A 21,229-nucleotide genomic window follows, 5' to 3' on the forward strand; every position below is an offset into this window, starting at 1 on the left:
GCTGTGCAGTAACGGAACCAGAAAAGGCATGAAGGAAATGAACATTCCCAGAAAGAGAGGTCAGCAATGAAAGCCTACGTATTTCTATTATAATGGGCTTCATCAAAACTTAAAATACTTGTTTAATCACACACCTTGACTGGTAGAAAACAGCTCAGTCACTCCAATCTTTGTGCAACTAAACACTGTAGGGCTGGGTGTTGTCATGCTTTGTTCCCAGTTGTCTCGTTTTTCACTTGGACGCAGTTCAGTGGAATTTGTCGATGTTACATCTATTTGCAGCTCAGCAAAGGAGGTCACTAAACAAGAGTCAGTGGTGGAAGAGTCATCTCGTGGTGTCCATGGCCTAGAGTCCGGAGAAGGCCCAGAAAATGGATGGAAAGGGGAATCCAAACCAGAGTCTTCAACATTTTCAGGGGAAGAGGACGAGAATGGAGATGGGCTAGAGGGAAGAGTGCATGTCCTGCAACCTGACCGGGCAGAAAGAAGAGAGTTTAGGATGTAACTGAACTATGCAAACATTTTCCAATTCATAGTAATATGTGACCAAAGGAAAGTATACATATACAAGCTACTTTAAAATGTTTTTCTATAACCCTGAATAAACAATTTAAGGAGAGTCAATGCAAGTAAATGTTACCTGAAAAATTATCAGCCTCAAAAACCGTTTCCTGCAAAGGTCCAAATAAGGAGTGGGCAGGGTGAGTGCGGGACACCAAGTTTGAATCACTGGAAGAAGTAAAAAAAAAAAAAAAAAAATGGGTAGTTAGCCATGTATCTTATTTATTACTTAATGAAATTTAGGATGTATTAGCTACCCAGTGAATTAAAAAAAGAAAAAACCCTAAAGTCCTTTTCTCTGAAGTTCATTGAAAGACACAGCTCCATATTTTTCTTGACCATTGGGTTATGCTGCCCTCTACAGGAGGAGGACACAAGGCAGGAAAAATCTTTACCACGCCTATGGGGCAGTCCCTGCAGGCATACACCCACTCACTCTGCTATAGGATTCAGTTTTGTTGCAAGCAGTGTTTAGAAGAAAAAAACCCCATCCCGCTCAGAAATAGAGAAGCGGGTGCTGCGTCTGTCAATGAACTTCAGAGAAAAGGTTTTTACAGTAAGTCAAAAATCCAGTTTTCTCTATCGTTCATTGACAGATGCAGCTCCATATTCTTCTTGACCATTGGGACATTCCAAAGCAGTATTTGCATGAGGGGTGGAAAAACAACGCAGAAAAGAACGTAATCAAAGGCTAAACTTAGCCAACCAGGTAACGTGGAGCTCAACCAGGAACAACTGAAGCTCACCTAAAAAACATACACCCTTAAGGAGAATATTTTCATCAGCCTGCAAAACCTTGTGGCTAAAAGAAGTATCCGAGGATACCAACACAGCTACTTTGTAGAATTTTGTGAACGTGTGCACAGATGACCAAGTTGCCGCTTTGTAAACTTGCATTACTGACACCTGATGGCGAAAAGCCCAAGAGGCACTCAGTGCCCTAGAAGAATGTGTCTTCACAGGGAAAGGTGGAACCGGACCCTTCAGTGAATAGGCCTGTACCATCAACTGCCTGATCCATCTGGATATGGTTGCAGCAGATGGAGCCAATCCCTTGCGAGGTCTTTCGGTGAGGACAAAAAGAGTCAGATTTCCTGAAAGATTCAGTAGCCGCCAGGTAAACCCTAATTGCCCGAACCACATCCAAAGAATGAAAAGGCAATTTCCTTGGGATGCTTGGGCTTAGGACAGAGTGAAGGCAGCACAATGTCTTCATTCAAATGGAAATCAGAAACCACTTTAGGAAGAAACGACTGATTAGGTCGAAGTACCACTTTATCTCTGTGGACCACCAGATGAGGTGAACGGCAGGATAGTGCTGCCAATTCAGATACTCTGCAAGCAGAGGTAATAGCCACCAAAAAGGCTACCTTCTGTGACAGTGTAGGCAGAGGAATCTCCTTAATGTTCTCAAAAGGTTTTTGAAGAACAGACAGTACCAAGTTAGGATCCCACAGAGGTAGAAGTGATCGTCCTGGAGGAGCCATATGGTGATCCCCTTGAATAAAAATGAGAATCGAGGCATGCTTAGCTAAAGGGCGTTGAAAAAACACAGCCAAAGCTGACATTTGGCCTCTAACCACTTGCCGACTGCCTAACGCTGATTTACGTCGGCAGTCAGCCCCTCACAGGCTGTGAGGCTCGAGGGAGCGGCCGTGCTCCTACTCCCGCTCGCTCGCGGACCCCCCCCTACGCGCGTGTGCCCGGTGGACCCGATGTCCGCCGGGCACTCGCGATTGCCTGTTACAGCGGGAGAAAGGCAGGCGGCTAATGTAAACACAGCCGCCTGTCATTCTCCCCTGTGTAAGAATTTCAAAAAGGTCAGTCAAGGGTGCGATCTGTCCACCTCAATGTCGCAGTCCCGCAAAAAAAAAAAAAAAAAAAAATAAATCGCAGATCGCCACCATTACTCGTTAAATAAAAAAACAACAAAAATTACAAAAATCTTTCCCTTAGTTAGTAAACGCAATAACTTTTGCGCAAACCAATCAAAATACGCTTTTTGCGATTTTTTTTACCAAACATGTGTAGCATAAAACAAATTGGCCTAAAATGTTAAAAAAATTTGATTTTTACATTTTTTTTGGGGGGAATTTCATATAAAAAAATGTGAAAAATATTGTTATTTTTGCAAAATTGACGCTCTTTTTTTGTTTATAGCGCATGATCAAAAAATCGCACAGGTGATCAAATACCACAAAAAGAAAGCTCTGTTTGTGGGAAAAAAAGGACATCAAATTCATTTAGGTACAGCGTCGCACGACCACGCAGTTGTCCATTAAAGTCACGCAGTGCCGAATCGCAAAATAGGCCCTGGTCAGGAAGGTTGTAAAATCTTCCGGGGATTAAGTGGTTAATGGTACCCAAGGCCAACCGCTGTTAAACCCCTCTTTGGAGAAAGCTCAAAATCCTAGCCACCGAAAAAAAGGAGAGGATGCACCTTCAGTGATTCACACCATGAGATGTACGATTTCCACATACGATGTTGATCTTCCTGGAGGTAGATTTTCTAGCCTTCAACAGTGTAGGAATCACTGAGTCAGAAAGACCCCTGTCTTTCAATAGGCTGTAAAGCAGGGTGGAATATCGGCCCTTGAGACAGCAGATCTTCCTTGAGAGGAAGTCTCCAAGGAGCATCGGCGACCAACCTTACCAGATCTGCGTACCAGGACCGGTGAGGCCAGTCTGGAGCCACTGGAATGGCCGGAACCCCTTCCACCTCTATCCTACGCAGAAGTCTTGGCAGGAGTTTCAGCAGAGGGAACGCATAGATCAGTGATACTGATCCCAAGGAGCCACCAGTGTGTCTATGGCATCGGCCAGAGGATCCCGAGACCTGGCTACAAACCTCTGTACCTTCTTGTTGAGTCGAGGGGCTAACAGGTCGAAGTTGGGTGGACACACACCTGGTGAAACACCTCCGGGTGCAGGGACCATTCCCTCCTGATCCAACACCTGATGACTCAGGTAATCCGCCTGCCAGTTCTCCACTCCTGGGATATACACAGCGGAAAGGACTGGAACACAATTTTCTGCCCATTTCAGCATCTCGGCCACCTCCCGGGCCACCAAGACACTCTCTGTGCCCCCTTGATGATTGACGTAAACCACGGCCGTGGCACTGTCCGATGGAATCTGAACTGGACAACCCTGCAGACGATTTGTCCAGTTACTCAGGCAAAGCTTTATCGCTCTGAGTTCCAGAATATTGATCAGTAGTCACGATCCAGGACCCCTGGACACACAGCTTCCCAAGCACTCCTTCCCAGCTGGACAGGTCCAATACAATGGGAGGAAGGACTTGCCCTTATGTAGGGCCAATGAGTGAAGCCACCACAGAAGAGCACTCCTTGTGCTGTGACTCAACCGAATCATAGTTTCCAAGGCAGAGGTGGGGGACTTGAGTCACATGACTTGACTTAAAGAGGATGTAAACCTCCGAATTTAAAAAAAAAAAAAAAAAAACCCTGAAAGGCAAACACATAATGAGCTAGTATGCATCGCATACTAGCTCATTATGAAATACTTACCTTAAAACGAAGCCCCAAAGTGCCGACCGCTCACCTGTCCCATGGGTGACATGTTCTGTCACCCTTCTTCCGGGTTTGTGGCATCCGGCCATCTGATTGGCTAGAGCCGCTTTTACGTCACTCTCGCGCATGCACGCGGGAGCCGACGGTCACGGCACGGGGCTCTGAAGAAACAGCACCAGCGGCCGTTCCTTCAGAGCGCATGCGCCAGTGATGTCACTGGCTGCATTTAAGGTAAATATCTCCTAAACGGTGCATGTTTAGGAGATATTTACAGTACCTATAGGTAAGCCTTATCATAGGCTTAGCTATAGTTACAACTTGCAGAGGAGGGTTTACTTCCTCTTTAAGTCAGACTTAAGTCACCAGTTTGAGGACTTGAGACTTGCTTGACTAAAATTAATAAAAGACTCGACTTGACTTGGTATTCATGACTTGAGACTTGACTTTGACTTGAAACATATGACTCGATATGGCTTTACTTTAAGTTATTAAATATTTGCATTTTCTCAAGATGTGTTAAAGCAAAATGAATGTGCCTGTTATGATACCACAGTCACTTAAAACACCTCAGTGTGTTCTGATTTTTAGGACACTAGCTGTTTAACATTGGAATTACTTAACATGTTTTTAGTGACTGTGGTGTTGAGACTAGGGATGCACCGAAATTATCGGCCGAAAATGTGCCTATCCCATTTCGGCCGATAATGGGTTAACAATGCCGAAATTAATGGCCGCCGTGAGAAAGGAGGAGGGCGCAGCGCAGGTTTGAAAAGTCACGCCTCTGGCCGGCCGCCCGCCTCTCAATGATGTCCCTACTACTACTATGATCTGTGTATGAATGAAGTGACACACCGGCACATCGGGAGGGCAGGCGAGCGGCCGCTAATAGATATAACTATGTGAGCCTTCACTTCCCTGTCATGCGGGTATCTCCTCTGACAGGGAAGTGAAGGCTCACATAGTTATATCTATTAGCGGCTGCTCGCCTGCCCTCCCGCCCGGTGTGTCAGTTCATTCATACACAGATCGTAGTAGTGACATCACCGGTAGGCGGGCCGCCGGCCAGAGGCGCTTCTTTTGAATGAAGGACACCGGAGGAGCACTCAGCAGAGTGACAGTAAGGAGATTGAATCGTTGGGATGGGGAGGGACGCTGAGCCAGAGGGAGGGAGGGAGGGTCATTTTCGGTTTTCGGCCAAGGGCATCCTGCATTTTCGGTTTCGGCCCAGAATTTTCATTTTGGTGCATCCCTAGTTGAAACATGACCAGACTAAGGATTTTGAGCTGTTTGGGCATTCAAAGTGTTTCTTTAATATGCCAAGAAAAAAGCACTAAGCAGTTTTGTTAATGTTAAAAATAAAACAAACCTTTCCTGACCACTGACATTTAACTGATTTAAAGGTGAAAATTGGGGTAGATCAGTATTTTGACTTGATTTGTGACCAAAATAAATGACTTGACTTGACTTGCTGGACTTCTAGCAGGGACTCGACTTGACTTGCTTGCTTTTCGCCACAGTAACTTGGGACTTGCTTGAGATTTGAAGGTTAAGACTTGAGACTTGCTTGTGACTTGCACATGTGTGACTTACTCCCATGTCTGGTCCAAGGACTTTGGATCTTTGTGCCACTTGACAAGAATTTCCCTTTGTGTAAGGGTCCCGTGTGGAACTGAGCAAACGGAACTGCCTCGAAGTTCGACACCATCAGGCCTAAGGCTCGTATGCAAGTCCGCAGAGAGGACAGGTTGGCGGATAACAGCAAAAGAATCGCCCTCTGCAACTTTTGCAGCTTTTCCTGGGGAAGAAAACCCCCTCGCCAAAGAGGAGTCTAGAGTGAGGCCCAGATAATCCAGTTTTGAAGATGGTACCAGAGCAGATTTTTTTAAATTGATGTTCCAACCAAACTCTTCCAGAGTCTGTACAGTAATCATGAAGTCGCCCAACAGGACAAAATGTGAGTCTGCTCTTAAGAGGAGATCGTCCAGGTACCCCAGTACCGCAATTCCCTGTTGTCGCAGTAACGCCAATACCGGAGCCAACACTTTGGTGAGGGCCCTGGGAGCGGAGGCAAGACGAAAGGGTAATGCCACAAATTGATAATGCTCCTCTCCTACAGTGAAGCGAAGAAAACGCTGGTATCCAGCGTAAATAGGGAAGTGTAGATATGCGTCCTGGATATGGATGGAGGCCAAAAAATCTCCCTGTTGTAGGGATGCCACTACCGTGCAAATGGACTCCATTCTAAACTTTTGTACCCACACAAAGCGGTTCAGAGCCTTGAGGTCCAGGATTGGACGCACTTTGCCTTCTTTCCTGGGAACAGTGAACAGGTTTGAATAGAACCCCAAAAAGCGTTCCTGAGAGGGAACCAGCACAATCACCCCTTGCGACAGCAGATCTTGTATCGCCTCTCGCAGGTCCCTCAACCGATCTTGAGATAGGTGTAGGTTGGACGGGAAGAATCTATCCTGACGGACGAGACCTAAATTTGATCTTGCAACCCGATCGGATCAGTTTGTGGACCCATTTGTCCTGAATCAAGGAAGTCCATGGTTCCGGAAAGAAGCAAAGACGTCCCCCCACCCCAGTTACATGTGAGGGCATCCCCTAATGCAGACGGGGATTTGGCCTGCTCTCGGCTTACCCGACCGTGTCTTCTTGGAACCCCCAGAAGACCTAAATGGCTTAGACCCTTTCTCTTGAGTGCCGGAGGCACGAAAAGGCCATCTGTGAGCTGTAATAAGGCCTCCGTCTATTACGTGGTAACTTGCCCTTGGAGGACTGAGGAAGAAGAGTACTTTTCCCACCTGTAAGACCCTTGAAAAGTTCATCCAATGAGGATCCAAACAAGCGGTCCCCCCGTAAAGAGGAGCTCTGATAGAGCCTTTATTGAAGCCTGATCCGCAGACCAGCTTTTAAGCCACACCATGCGTCTAATAGCTACGCCCACCGCGGATACTCTGGCTACAGGAGGGGCCGCATCTAGCGACATATAAATAGTAGGGCTTGGACCATTTGGTCTGTTATATCTGTCAGGCTCGGAGGAAGCTGCTCTGTTTCTAGGTCACTTTTTAACAACTTCGCCCAATCCGTTATGATCTGGGACACCAGAGTGATCACGAAGATCGGTTTAAGTATTGAGCCCTCTATAACATGTAAATGGAGGGACAGCGACTCAATCCTTCTATCCACCGGGTCTTTAAAGACCTGGGATCCCTCCATTGGGACCACAGTAGATTTTTTCAGTTTGGAGACCGGATGGTCCACCTTCGTTGGAATGGTCCATTTTGCGGATACCGCGTCCGCGAATGGATAGCGCCTCTTATAACTCTTCGGCACCACTAACATGCGTTTGAGGCACTCCCATTGGTCAGAGACAATTTTGTCAAAAAGTTCTGGACAAGGGAAAACTTTGCTCGACTTCTGGGATTTGCCAAATGACACCTGTGTCCCTGACGCTGCTGAATCACCCACCATTTTTAGAGTTTCCCGTACTGACACCATAAGTGCCTCCACCAAAGCGATTTCCCGCGCTGCTGCAGACGAGGATATGTTGTCCTCGCCATCTGAGTGGAATGACGCAGAACCCTCAGGGTGACATGCGTCATCAGCGGCCATATCTACCTCAGGATCTGAGGATACAGTAGAGGCAGGGGAGGGCTGGGATTTGCGAGGGCCAAATGACACCTGTGTCCCTGACGCTGCTGAATCGCCCACCATTTTTAGAGTTTCCCGTACTGACACCATAAGTGCCTCCACCAGAGCGCTTTCCCGCGCTGCTGCAGACGAGGATATGTCGTCCTCGCCATCTGAGTGCGATGATGCAGAACCCTCAGGGTGACATGCGTCCGCGGCGGCCATATCTACCTCAGTATCTGAGGATACAGTAGAGGCAGGGGAGGGCATAGGGCGCTTTCTACTAGTGGTGTTTTTTTAAAACCAAATCCACTTTTGACACCAGGTTTTCCAAAATCCACGTTAAGGCAGACAGGTATTGCGACCCGGAAGTCCCCTTAACCGCAAGGAGGGGATCTGTAGGTGAAATTTGTTCCTGGGACTTTGAATAGCGCAGCGTCACTTTAAGAAAACTAAGAAAAACTGACCCACACCGCTGCACCAGCGGTACTACAAGTCCCAGCCATTAGCACTGCAGATAGCAGGGTAAGAGAGAGAGACCTACAGGGACCCCAATAGACATACCACCATTTGATATGGAGGAGAACAGGATAACAGGATCGTTCTGCTGGCAGAGAAAATTATCTTCACAGGAAGAGGAAGTACCTGGGTCATTCACTAGAGTAAAGGCCTAACTGCTCCCTGCTGTCCAGCATTCGTTCGCGGGAAAATGGCCGCCCAAAGCATTTCTATGGGGAAACCACAAAAACATGGCTGCCCACGCATTTCAATGGGAACTTCTGCAAAACGAGGCTGAATGATTCTACAGTAAAATGGCGGACCCCACAGCGCGCCATGCGGCCTCCCGTACCCCCTAAGAGGTCCAAAATAATTGTGTTTTCGGGGGGTCCCCGGCAGGGACACCCACCAGGGTTAAACCCCCTCACAGCAGTTCCGCTATAGCGGCATCTGCGCGTCCACCCCCCGAGGACCCCCATCACTGACTGAGGTAGGGACCCCTATGATGGTGGAAAGGGAGGCCTTAGGGGGCCTGGTACATACCGAGGGGCCAGAGGGAATGAGGGGTACCCGAGGGTCCGACCTTCCCAGGGAGGGCCCTATGTTCGCCCTGAGACCGCCAGAGCTATGGGGGGACACTACTCACCATACCAATGACATCAGTGGGCGCCACTCCAGACAGACTACCTCTATACTCGGGGCGGGGTTGCCAATGGCCAAGGGGTAAGCTTCAACTCAGGCCGAACCAGGTCGTGTGCATCCCGGCGAGGTGTTTCACTCTCGGGCCAGCCCCTCCACTGGAGCTCTGTTGTGGCAAGGCCTAGCGCTGGGCTATAACCTGCTCACGCTCGCTGGCCGAGCTGGGAGTCCTTAAGGATCTAGGATATCCAGTTCGAAACCCAGTCCGGCTGTTGATTGCAGTTCTCTCAGGAACATAACAAGATAAAAAATTAAAATTTCAACAAAGGTTCCCTTTAAAATAAAAAAGACAAGCTAAGACGGAAGTCCCAGCCAGGAACTAGGTCCTACTCCTAAACTAGGCAGAAACAAACTGAGTCCTATAGCAAAGCGAGTGGGTGTATGCCTGCAGGGACTGCCCTATAGGCGTGGTAAAGGTTTTTCCTGCATAGCGTCCTACTCCTGTAGGGGGCAGCATAACCCAATGGTCAAGAAGAATATGGAGCTGTGTCTGTCAATGAACTATAGAGAAAAGGATACTTTGCTAGCCATGATTAATTTTTAGTGATGTGTGCACCGTTTTGCTTTCACATGCATTCAATCTCCTGCACCAGAGCTCAATGCTTTAACCTCAGAGCCCCTCAACCCTCCCTGTAAGCCTAATACTAATTTTCCTTTAAAGATGAACTGCAGTCTTACCTTTCCTAAACAATTGTACAGGCCCCTCTTCTGTACTGAAAACACTTACTCTGATTTCACTGCACACAGAGATTTGCACAGTGTGCATTAGGGGCTGCAACTAGTTAGATAGAGGCTGCCTCATTTCCTGGCTCGAGGAAACACCACCTAATCCTTTCCTCCCCAGTCTGGCTGACCCTATCTAGCCCCTCTCATTCATTGAATTTTATTTCAGATGTGGGTATAACCTAGGGCAGTCTGCATGAAAATACAGCCTGCTTGGGACTGCACTCTCCTCCGGAATGACATCCATCCATCAAGTAATTTTGAGATTTCCGTAAGGCTAGGTTCACACTGAGTGGAGCGGCTCGCAGCAGGGGGTCCTGTGCCTCCCTGTTCACCATTTTAGGCCCAAATTCGGTCCAAAATTTGGCCTGAATTCGGACCTGAAACAGACAAGAAGACGCACAGGACCTCTTTGCAAACTGCCCAGCAGCCGTTCCGGAGCTGTGTGAACCGGCTCAATTGAGTCTCCTGACATGTGAATTGAATGGGGGAAACCCTTATCCAATTCGCACCAGTGTGAACCAAGCCCAACTCCTCACAAGAACCAGCCCACTGCTTGACTCAGGACTGAAGGCTCTTGAGAAGAGTACTCAGGCAGAGTGCTGTGAAGTTTTTCAGGAATCTATGTACAGCACCCTGCCCAGCCATGATCTGCCATGGAACAGAGAAGCACAGAGACCCAGTGATGACATCACTGTGTCTAAAATAAGATATGCAATAGGAACCAGTTTTATGCAAATATTTATTTAGTAAACTGATAACGCAGAAAAGAGCAACCAAGAAAGATAAACTATAAGCAGATTAAACTTCAGCTTTAACTAAACTTATGCCCTATTTCCATATTCACCCTTTAACGGAGTTGGGATCCTTCAAAGTAAAGACTAATCTTTCTGTGCTACTTGCATTTTCACTGACCAAAGAAAAAGGCAAACACAAACATTGCTCCTAATTTCAGGCATCAACTGGTTATTTCTCCTCTCTGTTTGAATAATAATAGGAGCAACTAATGGCTTCCAGTCCTTTGCTATTCTTAGTAAAAATGTGAATAACTAGTAGTTCCCACAAAATCAACTGTGAACATTAGATGAGGACTGCGGCAGCTCTTGGCTTTCCTTTAAAGTTTAATTGTGCAATTATGGGAAGGTATCTTCTTATCCCTTGTTCCTTTACAGTGGAATAATAATACTCAGCGACTTGCATATAAAGGCAGCAAAAAGGAATGCAGAGAATGTAGCTCACAGTAACAAATCCATATCTATTTTTTCCTGAAGAAATGGTTGGAAGACGGCAGTACACATGCATAATTACTTAAAAAATAATTTTCTCACTGGCACTTTTTTATCACAAGTTCGTGTGTATAGCTAATGACTTATCAAAGTATTTCAAGTTGCAGGATTTTGATATAACACTTTTGAATCACTGTATTCATCCAATATTTGTGTTATAACTTTTATTGAATGACTGCATTGGACATATCTTTTCAGTTTGCTACTTTCAGCAACAGCAGAATTTAGAAAAAGGTACTTAGGAGGAGAGAAAAAAAGTAACAGATTAAAGCTGAACTTCAGGCAAAAGGAAAAGCAGATTATAAAGCACAAATCAATGCAGCTCTGTATTCATAACTAAGTCAGTAAATGCATTCTGTTTTTTTGAAATACGTTTTCACTTGATATTAGCATCTTGTAACCCCCTACACAGCTAAACCGCTGTATGGTCTTGGCCACCATGCTGCAGCTCAGTTTCAGGGGCTTGGCAATCTTCTTATAGCCTAGACCATCTTTATGTAGAGCAACAATTCTTTTTTTCAGATCCTCAGAGAGTTCTTTGCCATGATGGACTAGCCAAGCATTTCTCCAGACCTAAACCCTATTGAACATCTGGGGGCATCCTCAAATGGGAGGAGGAGCAGGAGGTCTCCAACATCCTCCAGCTCCTTGATGTTGTCATGGAGGAGTGGAAGAGGACTCCAGTGAAACCTGTGAAGCTGTGGTGAACTCCATGCCCAAGAAGGTTAAGGCAGTGCTGGAAAATAATGGCGGCCACACAAAATATTGACACTTTGGGCCCAATTTGGACATTTGCACTTAGGGGTGTACTCACTTTTGTTGCCAGCGGTTTAGACATTAATGGCTTTGTGTTGAGTTATTTTGAGGAGACAGCAAATTTACACTGTTATACAAGCTGTACACTCACTACTTTACATTGTAGCAAAGTGTAATTTCTTCAGGGTTGTCACATGAAAAGATATAATTAAATAATTACAAAAATGTGAGGGGTGTACTCACTTTTGTGAGATACTGTAACTATGTAAAGTGTTGTGGTCAGATGAGACCAAAATTGTGCTCTTTGGCATTAACGTGACTTGCCATATTTGGAGGAAGTAAAATGCTGACTCTGACCCTAAAAATGCTGACTATGACTGCTAAAGGTGACGGTCAACTTTGCAGCATTGAGTGGACAATGGACGGGGCCATATATTGTAAAATCTTGGATGAGAACCTTCTTCCCTCAGCCAGAACACTGAAGATGGGTCATGGGAGGGTCTTCCAGCATGACAATGACCCCAAAACATACCGCCAGGGCAACAAAAGAATGGCTCAAAAATAAGCACATTAAGGTCATGGAGTGGCATAGCCAGTCTCCAGACCTTAAGCCTATAGAAAATGTATAAAGGGAGCTGAAATTTCGAGGTGCCAAGAGAAGATATGGGTGACCAAAATCCCTTCTGAAATGTGTGCAAACCTGGTAACTAACTACAAGAAACTTCTTACCTCTGTGCTTGCAAACAAGGGTTTCCCAATCAAGTACTAAGTCATGTTTTGTTTGGGGATCAAATACTTATTTTACTCACTGAACTGCAACTCAATTTATAACATTTGTATCATGTGTTTTTTTTTTTTTCAGTTTTTTTGGTTGATATTCTCTCTCTATTATTTAAAAACACCTATGATAAAAATTATAGACCCTTTATTTCTGTATAAGTGGGCAAACCTACAAAATCTGCAGGGGATCAAATAATGATTTTCCTGTATACAAAATATACACACACACACACACACACACACACACACACACACACGCTCTAGCCTGGAGTTCAGCTTTAACACAAAAAAGATATGCAGAAATTTCAATGAAATACCTGTTGGTGACAGTGGATGGAGGCGTGCTGGAGAGCGTGACCGCGGATTTATCTGTATAGAAATATACACATTTACCGTAACACTCTGTGAGAATTTTGACGTCAATTAAATTTGACAATTCATTTAAAGAGATAGCTCACCTGTCTGACAAGTTATTTGTGTTTCTCCTGAAACAGAACCTGTGCCCACTGCAGTGCCTAAACAGCATTACAACAAAGAATTGATCAAAATGAAAATGCTACACTTGAGAGGTCATTGCTACCAAAGATGATAATAAAAAAGTGTATGTTAGAGCCATTTTTATTTTTGTTGTTTTAGATAGAGTAGAGTTAAAACCCATGTCAGGTTATTTTTTTTTGTATCTGTGTACCGTTAAGGAAATTTACCTTCACTTCCTGAAAGATAGCCACAAAATGCCAACGCATTTCAGCCGTTTGGGCTTAGTCATGGCTGGTATACATATATCACAAAACAGCTTAAATAGCACATACATGGTCACATGATCACCAAACCCGGTCACATGACCAAAAGACAAACAAAACACAAATGTGCAGGATATATGACAAGTGCTAAGTAAATAAGTGAATAAAAAAGTATACACCATAAAAAATTAGGCAGCAATATAATATACAAAAAGTATACAAAGCATAAAAACCTGTATAAATATTGATATTCGGTTGAAGTATAGATGGAAAACACTAAAGATAAAATGACGAGGGCGTGGGCGTGCAGCTGACCATGGCAGACGTAGCTTGATTTGTCTCCACCGCGACCGGACCTAATCCGTCTGCATCCTGCCAATCAAAGGACCCAGGAGTGCTGCAAACTACCCCTGTTCTTCCTCCACTTTTGGGCAACAAATGCGAAAATGTCAAACAGCTGCGATAGATCGCACTTCCCCCGGCCGGTTTAGGCAAGATAGTGGCTCCTCGGATACACACGGCATCCCCCCAGACAGACCATCCACAGCCATATCGAGCCTCCCTGCACTTTACTGGCTTTAAGGACTGCAGTGCAACCCCAGCTACTCTCCCTACTCTCCAGGATGGAGACCCCTCGGGTGGGGATTCCCCCTTTTCCACAGGTTCATCCTTAGATCGGCCATGGGAGACATTATCCCTAGCCAATACAGCCTGCAGGCCTCCCAGGAGCTTATGAGCCCAAAACCCATAGCTCCTCAAGTGACCCCCTCATCCCTGCAAGATTTTCAACCCTGCTGGAACAGAACCTAGAAAAGGCTGGTAAGAAAATTACTGATGATCTGAATCAAGAATTTCAGGATCTGGGTTCTAGGATCAATACTATTGAAAATAAGCTTGACATCACTGTGGGCAGAACAAATCAAATCACAGACCGTATACGTGACCTGGAAACATTGGAGGAGGCCCTGGCGAAAATTGACGACCTGGAAAACAGGTCTCACAGATACAATTTTCGTATACATGGGTTGCCTGAATCATTCACAGATGCTCAGAAAGCAGCCACAACAATGCTATCCTCTTTAATACCGAATATTCCTGCTCATAAATTGGATCGTTCGCACAGAGCTCTCACTGCCCAGCGTCCAGAGGGAACCCCTAGGGACAATATTGTTAAACCCCACTTTTATTCAGTGAAACAAAGTGTCATGCAAAAAGCCTGCAAACGGTCTTCAATTCAGCTACTTGACCATGAAGTGCAAATATTTGCAGACATTTCTCCAGCTACTGTGCAAAAATGCAAATCTTTTAAGCCTTTACTTCAGCTACTACAAGAAAAAGGGATAATGTACCAATGGTCTTTCCCTTTTTGCCTCGCTTTCCCTTAAAAAAGGCAAATCTTACTTATTTTCCACCTTTCCTGAAGGAGAAGCATTGCTGAAATGTCTGGGCTTTATCTCTTCTTCACCACCATCATCACCACACCCTCACCCTTCCTCAACGTCTGGCCGTAGCAGAGGTAACAGAGGGCATCCAGTCTCACCCTTGTGGTACTTGCCTAGAACCACCAGAAGCCGTTCCTGATGCCAGTCCAGACCACTTTGACAGTTTTCAGAGACGAGATGCTTAACCCACTTTTTGGAGGAATTCTTCCGATAGCCCTATCTTGGGTTCTTCAAATAGGACTGTTGAACATGTTTCCTTTAAATATTTTCTTGATTTTTTTCTATTCAGATTTTGATTTGAGACTCATGGTGCTCTTGTACTACGATTCCCTCAAGTTGCAGCTTGTGCACTTTCCACAAGAGGGCATTGGTGTATAATGTTTGCTATAGTCTTCTCCTGGAATATCATATTTCAAGTACTTGTTCAACACCTAAGTTTTCAGTATAGTTCAGCTCAGGTCGGGTCAAAAAGACCATGCGCCTCACCCTAATTCCAACTCTCCTTCCTCCTGTTTATTCTTTTTGAGAGGTAGGGGCCTTTGAAGTCTAACAATCTGTGGCCTAGTTCTTTTTGTTTTTCTATCTTATTTGTGTGATAACCTAGACAAGTTAATTGTCTTCCCTTTTGAAATGTGTTTATGCTTTAAACTAAATTTGTACTAATACCTTCTCTCATTGGTCCTTTTCTCAGGCCTTCCCTTTTTTTGAGAGTATTTACCCTCTTTCCCCTTCTTTGTCTTTCTTATCTATCCTTTGTGATTCATCCGGGAATGTTCAGTTCTTTAAGGGATTGGTTTGTCAGCTTTGTCCAAGATGGTAAGGTAAGATATCCCAACTTCACCACACGCTATGGCTAACCCACAAATATCGGAACCCATTTAATTCTTAACACATAATGTGCAGGGCCTCAATTCACCAGTCAAAAGGCGAAAGGTCTTTAACTACTGTTACTCGGTAGGAGCGGAGAGTGTTTCTTCAAAAAACAAATTTTCCACCTTCCTACAAACCAAACTATATTCACAAACAATATCCAACCGTCTTTCTAGCCAATGCATCAGACAAGACGAGGGGATTGGCTATATGTATCACTAAGACCTTAGCATTCTCCCTCTTAAAGATAATCACTGACCCGGAAGGGCACTTTTTATTGGTTAAGGGGAACTTGGAAGGCACTCTAGTAACGCTTCTTTCCTACTATGTTTGGAACATGGATCAATTATCCTTTTTTTCAAAATTTTCTCCAGCAACAGTCTTGCCTCTTTGAGGGAACGCTCCTATTGGGAGTGGACTCCAACATCACTTTAGATTCATCACCAGGCTCTCAAATTTTGAAGCCCTCAAAGGCGTGAACTAAATTTGCAAAATTGCTGAATGACAATGACTTAGTGGACATCTGGCAGGAATTTAATAGTGCTAAACGCGATTACACTTTCTATTCTCATGTTCATTTGACGTACTCGCGGATAGACCATTTCTTCACATCAGCTGCCTCTCTACCATTTTGCCCCTCCTTTAAGATACTAGAAACTCCCTGGTCTGATCACTCTCCAGTGATAGCTGTTCTTTCTTCACTGCAAAGCTCCTCAGCCTCCTTTACCTTGCATCTAAATAAATCACACCTCAGCAATCAGGCCACTTTCTTTGATATTGAAACTGCATTGAAGGAATACTTTTCTTTAAATGATCCTTCACATACCTCTCCAATGTGCACTTGGGCTGCCAACAAGGCCACAATTAGGGGTATCCTGATTGATGACAATGTCACTGATCAGTAAGCATTTGACGATTTTTTAGACAGTCTTCCTATTAGGACTTTGACGGATGAACATAGAGACTTTCTAGACAAGGACATTACGGTGGAGGAGGTTCTGGCTGCTACAAAACTCCAATAGGCAAAGCACCCGGCCCGGACAGGTTTACTACCCCATATTATAAAAGGTTTTCCATTTTACTGGCCCCCTCTTTAAACACAATTTTTTAAAGACATACAAAAAGATAGACACTGATTCTAATAGAGCCTCTATCACCCTTATCCCCAAACCCCACAAAGACCATACTGATGTAGCCAATTATCGCCCTATATCCCTAATTAATACAGATTTGAAATTATTTACAAAAATTTTGGCAAATAGGACGATAACATTTCTTGCTGACAACATACACTCTGACCAAGTGGGCTTTCTTCCATACATGCAGGCAGTTGACTAGATCAGGAGAGCAATTGATCTTATATCATTGCTTCACTCTTCCTGGGATGGTGGAGTGCATAGGACTGGGATGTTATTGTCCATTGATATCCGAAAAGCATTCGATTAGCTCTCATGGCCCATCCTTTTTCGAGTGCTGGCTAGATGGAATTTTGGTCCTATGTTCCTGGCCTTGATGTAATCATTCTATAGCACACTCTCAGCTCAGATACTTTTGCGGGCCCATAGGTCGGATCAGATACCCATTTCGTCTGGCACCCGACAGGTTATCTCTCATATTATTTGTAGTAGCCATTGAAAACTTAGCAATAGTGATCCGCCATAACCTGGACATCCTGGGAATAGGGAGCAGTGGGAAGAGCTATAAGTGTGCTTTATTCGCTGATGACCTTTTGTTTTTCATTACATCCCCCACACCATCTTACCAGTCAATCATGAAAAGTCAGACTTACCAACCCCAACACTCCAGAGTATCAAATCACAATTCCCCTTTTTATGGCAACCGACGTCCCTCTCTTACTTGAGAATTTGACTTACTTCCAATGTAGCCTCTATGTATAAAGCTAACTAACCACCTTTGTTTGGTAAGCTATTGGAAGACCTAAGGGTTTTTGTCTGATGCAAACTTGTCCTGGATGGGAAGAATAGCGTCTTTTAAAATGACAGTTCTACCTTGGTGATTATATTATTTTCAAAATCTGCCAATCCAAGTCCCCGCAGATGCCATTACATATGGGGGGCCCAGGATCCCAGAATAGCTTGGGCCACAATGTACGCCCCAAAATACCTGGGAGCGTGAACGAGTTTCGGAAATATTACATAGCTGGGCAGCTATCCCAATTATGTGAACTTCAAAGCCGTCAACATCGTCCCAATTGGGTCCCAATAGAGGCTCAGACTTGCTCTCCGCTTGCAATGGACCTCATCCTTTGGACTCCAAAACACCGCAAAGCTATTTTGAGCCCAGCGCTCTCTCACTCACTGCACATATGGGATACGAGATGCAGAAAATGGCCTTTACGTTCAGTACATACCCCAGTGGCTTCACTCCTTGATACCCCCCTGTTCCCCCATGATGTACAAACCAAAAGATTTGGTTGGTGGGTAAACAAGGGATTGTATTGCATAGGTGACTATTTGGACCATAGGGGAACACGTCCTCCCTCGTACTTCATGGGCAGCTTGGAGATGCCCCCCACGGAGAGCTTCCGTTAACAACAAATTCAACACTTTCTCAAATCACTACGAAAAGACGGTTCTGACCTGCTTTTCTGTCTAAGTGACAATGGTCACCAGCACAAACTGACTAGTGATTCTCCCCAAAAACAGACAAAAAAAAATAAACATGACACAAAGTGTAAAATTACTCCAGTTCACCCAAAACTAAAATAAAAAACATTTTGCAGAGAGAAACACTTTAAAGAAGAAGAGAGTCAAATGATAAAGACTGTAGGCTTACTTACGCATGGTCTGACGCCTTACAGATACCTGCAACACAAAACAGAGTTTAAACTACATTATAGAACTCTGCATCCATCTTACCCATACAAAATTTAAATAAAAGTCAGCCTCTGCTAGTGGTATATATAAAACACTGCAAAACTGGTAGTTAGAAGTTTTTTCAGGTGCACACCTCAGCCAGCCTCAACAAATTACATTAAAGCAGACCTTCACCCCAAAACCTTTTTTTTTTCATTTATTTTTACTTTTTTTTTTTTTTGTGCTGCGGGGCAGCACTACTCCCTTTGCACCTGATCCATAAGTACCTGATGGCAGAGACCTTTGGCATATCTGGACATGCATGGGTGTGTCTCATGCATAAAAACTAGATTTTTGTACTTACCGTAAAATCCTTTTCTCTGAAGTTCTTTGACAGACGCAGCTCCATATCTTCTTAGACCATTGGGATGTCCCAAAGCAGTATATTCATGAGGGGTGGGAAGACAACGCAAAGAAGAACGTAACTCCCCAAAGGCTAAACATAGCCAACCAGGTAATATGGAGCTCAACCAGGAACAACTGGAGCTCACCTAGCAAAACATACACCCTCAAAGAGAAAAAAAAAAAAGATTCTCTTTAAACCGTAGCTTGCAAAACCTTGCAGCCAAAGGAGGCATCTGAAGATGCCAACACATCAACTTTGTAGAATTTCGTAAACATATGCACAGACGACCAATTTGCACTTTGTAAACTCGCATCACTGACGCCTGATGGCGAAAATCTCAAGAGGCATTAAGCGCTCTAGTAGAATGCGCCTTCCCTGGGAAAGGAGGAACCTGACCTTTCAGCGAATAAGCCTGAACAACCGTCTGCCTGATCCACCTGGAAATGGTCGCAGCACACGCAGCCAATCCCTTACGGGTCCCTCAGTAAGGACAAAAAAGAACATCAGATTTTCTGAAAGACTCCGTAGCCGCAGGTAATCCCTGATTGCCCGAACCACATCCAAAGAATGCAAGGCAATTTTCTTAGGATGCTTAAGCTTGAGACAGAGTGAAGGCAGCACAATGTCTTCATTAAAATGAAAATCAGAAATCACCTTAGAGAGAAAAACGGAATTTTTGTAAAATCTTACCTGTAAAATTCCTTTCTCTGAGTCCTCCGACAGTCGCCGCCTCTTCATATTCGTCACATATGGGTATTAGACTTTGCTCCGAAGGAGTAGCTAGGCAACAGAATATGTTAACAATAAAGCTTTAACATATCCCACCCTCAAGGGGTGGTCCCCTCAGTCAATACCCTCCTACTTCCTGCAACCATATCTCAGTTTTAGTGGAATAGCAGTAGAGTATACATTCAAACCCCAAAAGAGGGGCGGGGGCGGCGACTGTCGGAGGACTCAGAGAAAGGAATTTTACAGGTAAGATTTTACAAAAATTCCGTTTTCTCTTACGTCCTCCGACAGTCGCCGCCTCTTCATATTCGTCACATATGGGGACGTCCCAAAGCAGTGCAAACATGAGGGGTGGGAAACGCATCCGCGCCGAAAGGCAACGCAGTCTCCACATCAAAGAAAGGAACCTTACCAAAGGAAGGAAACCAGCTGGGCAACAGCAAAAACAAGTGCTCAACAGGAGCAACAACCCAGGAAAAGACAAAAAAACCAGGGGATACAAAAAACTATCCCAACAGCCAGGAGTCCCCAACAAGGGACCCTATGGAACAGCCGCACTAAGAACCTTGCGGCCAAAGGAAGCATCCGCCGATGCCTGAACATCTACTTTGTAGAATTTTGTGAAAGTGTGTACGGTCGACCAAGTCGCCGCCTTACACACCTGGGCTACAGAAGCCCCATGACGGCAGGCCCAAGACGTACTCAGTGATCTAGTAGAGTGCGCCTTCACAGGCACAGGGGGAACCTTCCCCTGCAAGGCATAGGCCTGTTCAATGGTCTGCCTGATCCATTTGGCAATGGTAGAGGCGGAAGCCGCCATGCCCTTCCGAGGACCCTCTGGAAGAACAAACAAGGAGTCAGTCTTACGAAAAGACTCAGTCGATTCAAGGTAAACCCTTATCGCCCGAACAACATCCAGAGAGTGCAATCTCACCTCCTTCGGATGTTTAGGCTTCGTGCACAACGAAGGCAAAACAATATCCTCGTTAAGATGGAATTCCGAAACTCGTTTCGGTAGAAAAGAAGGATTAGGTCGCAAGACCACCTTATCCAAATGAACAACCAGGTACGGAGACTTGCAGGACAAAGCCGCCAGTTCCGACACTCTGCGAGCCGAAGTGATCGCCACCAAAAAGGCGACCTTTTTGGACAACATAGACAACGAGATCTCCCTGATCTGTTCAAAAGGAGCACGTTGTAACACAGATAGAACTAGATTCAAGTCCCAAGGGGGCAAAGGATCCCTCCTAGGAGGAACCAGATGCCGCACACCCTGAATAAAAGTGCCAACCAAGGAGTTGGAAGCCACGGGACGTTGAAACAGAACGGCCAGCGCCGACACCTGACCCTTAATCGTAGCCAGCGCCAAACGCTGATCGACACCCGTCTGAAGGAAAGACAGCACACGGGAAACCGAGTACGTGCGGGGTGAAAACCCCCTGGACTCACACCAGGCAAAATAGGCCTTCCAAGTACGGTAATAAACCTTCCCCGAGGAAGACTTCCTCGCGTTGATCAAAGTATGAACGACCTCTGGAGAGAGACCCTTCTCCTTCAGGACCTCGGTCTCAACAGCCAGGCCGTCAAAGCCAGCGACTGTAAAGCAGGATGGTAAATCGGTCCTTGAGACAGTAGATCGTCTCGAAGAGGCAGACGCCAAGGAGCGTCGACCGCCAGATTCACGAGGTCTGCGTACCAGGACCGGCGAGGCCAGTCCGGTGCCACAAGAATCACCGTGCTGCGTTCCGAGTGCA

The 21,229-nt window shown here is 45.2% G+C and overlaps 1 protein-coding gene across 7 annotated transcripts in view; it reads right to left on the reverse strand.

Annotated features, from left to right (window-relative positions):
• FCHO1 (FCH and mu domain containing endocytic adaptor 1) overlaps positions 1-21,229 on the reverse strand; it is a 507,107-nt gene that overhangs the window by 130,548 nt on the left and 355,330 nt on the right. For all 7 annotated transcript variants that reach the window (XM_082267054.1, XM_082267048.1, XM_082267051.1 and 4 more), the window contains 5 exons: positions 18,325-18,349; positions 12,931-12,987; positions 12,790-12,841; positions 641-729; positions 135-470 (listed from right to left, as the gene is read on the reverse strand). In XM_082267054.1, coding sequence (XP_082123180.1) covers positions 135-470; positions 641-729; positions 12,790-12,841; positions 12,931-12,987; positions 18,325-18,349 — 559 coding nt within the window. The remainder of the gene's footprint in view (positions 1-134; positions 471-640; positions 730-12,789; positions 12,842-12,930; positions 12,988-18,324; positions 18,350-21,229) is intronic.

Source organism: Pelophylax lessonae (genome assembly GCF_965119305.1).
Source record: "Pelophylax lessonae genome assembly, chromosome: 1".
Classification (NCBI taxonomy): Eukaryota; Metazoa; Chordata; class Amphibia; order Anura; family Ranidae; genus Pelophylax; species Pelophylax lessonae.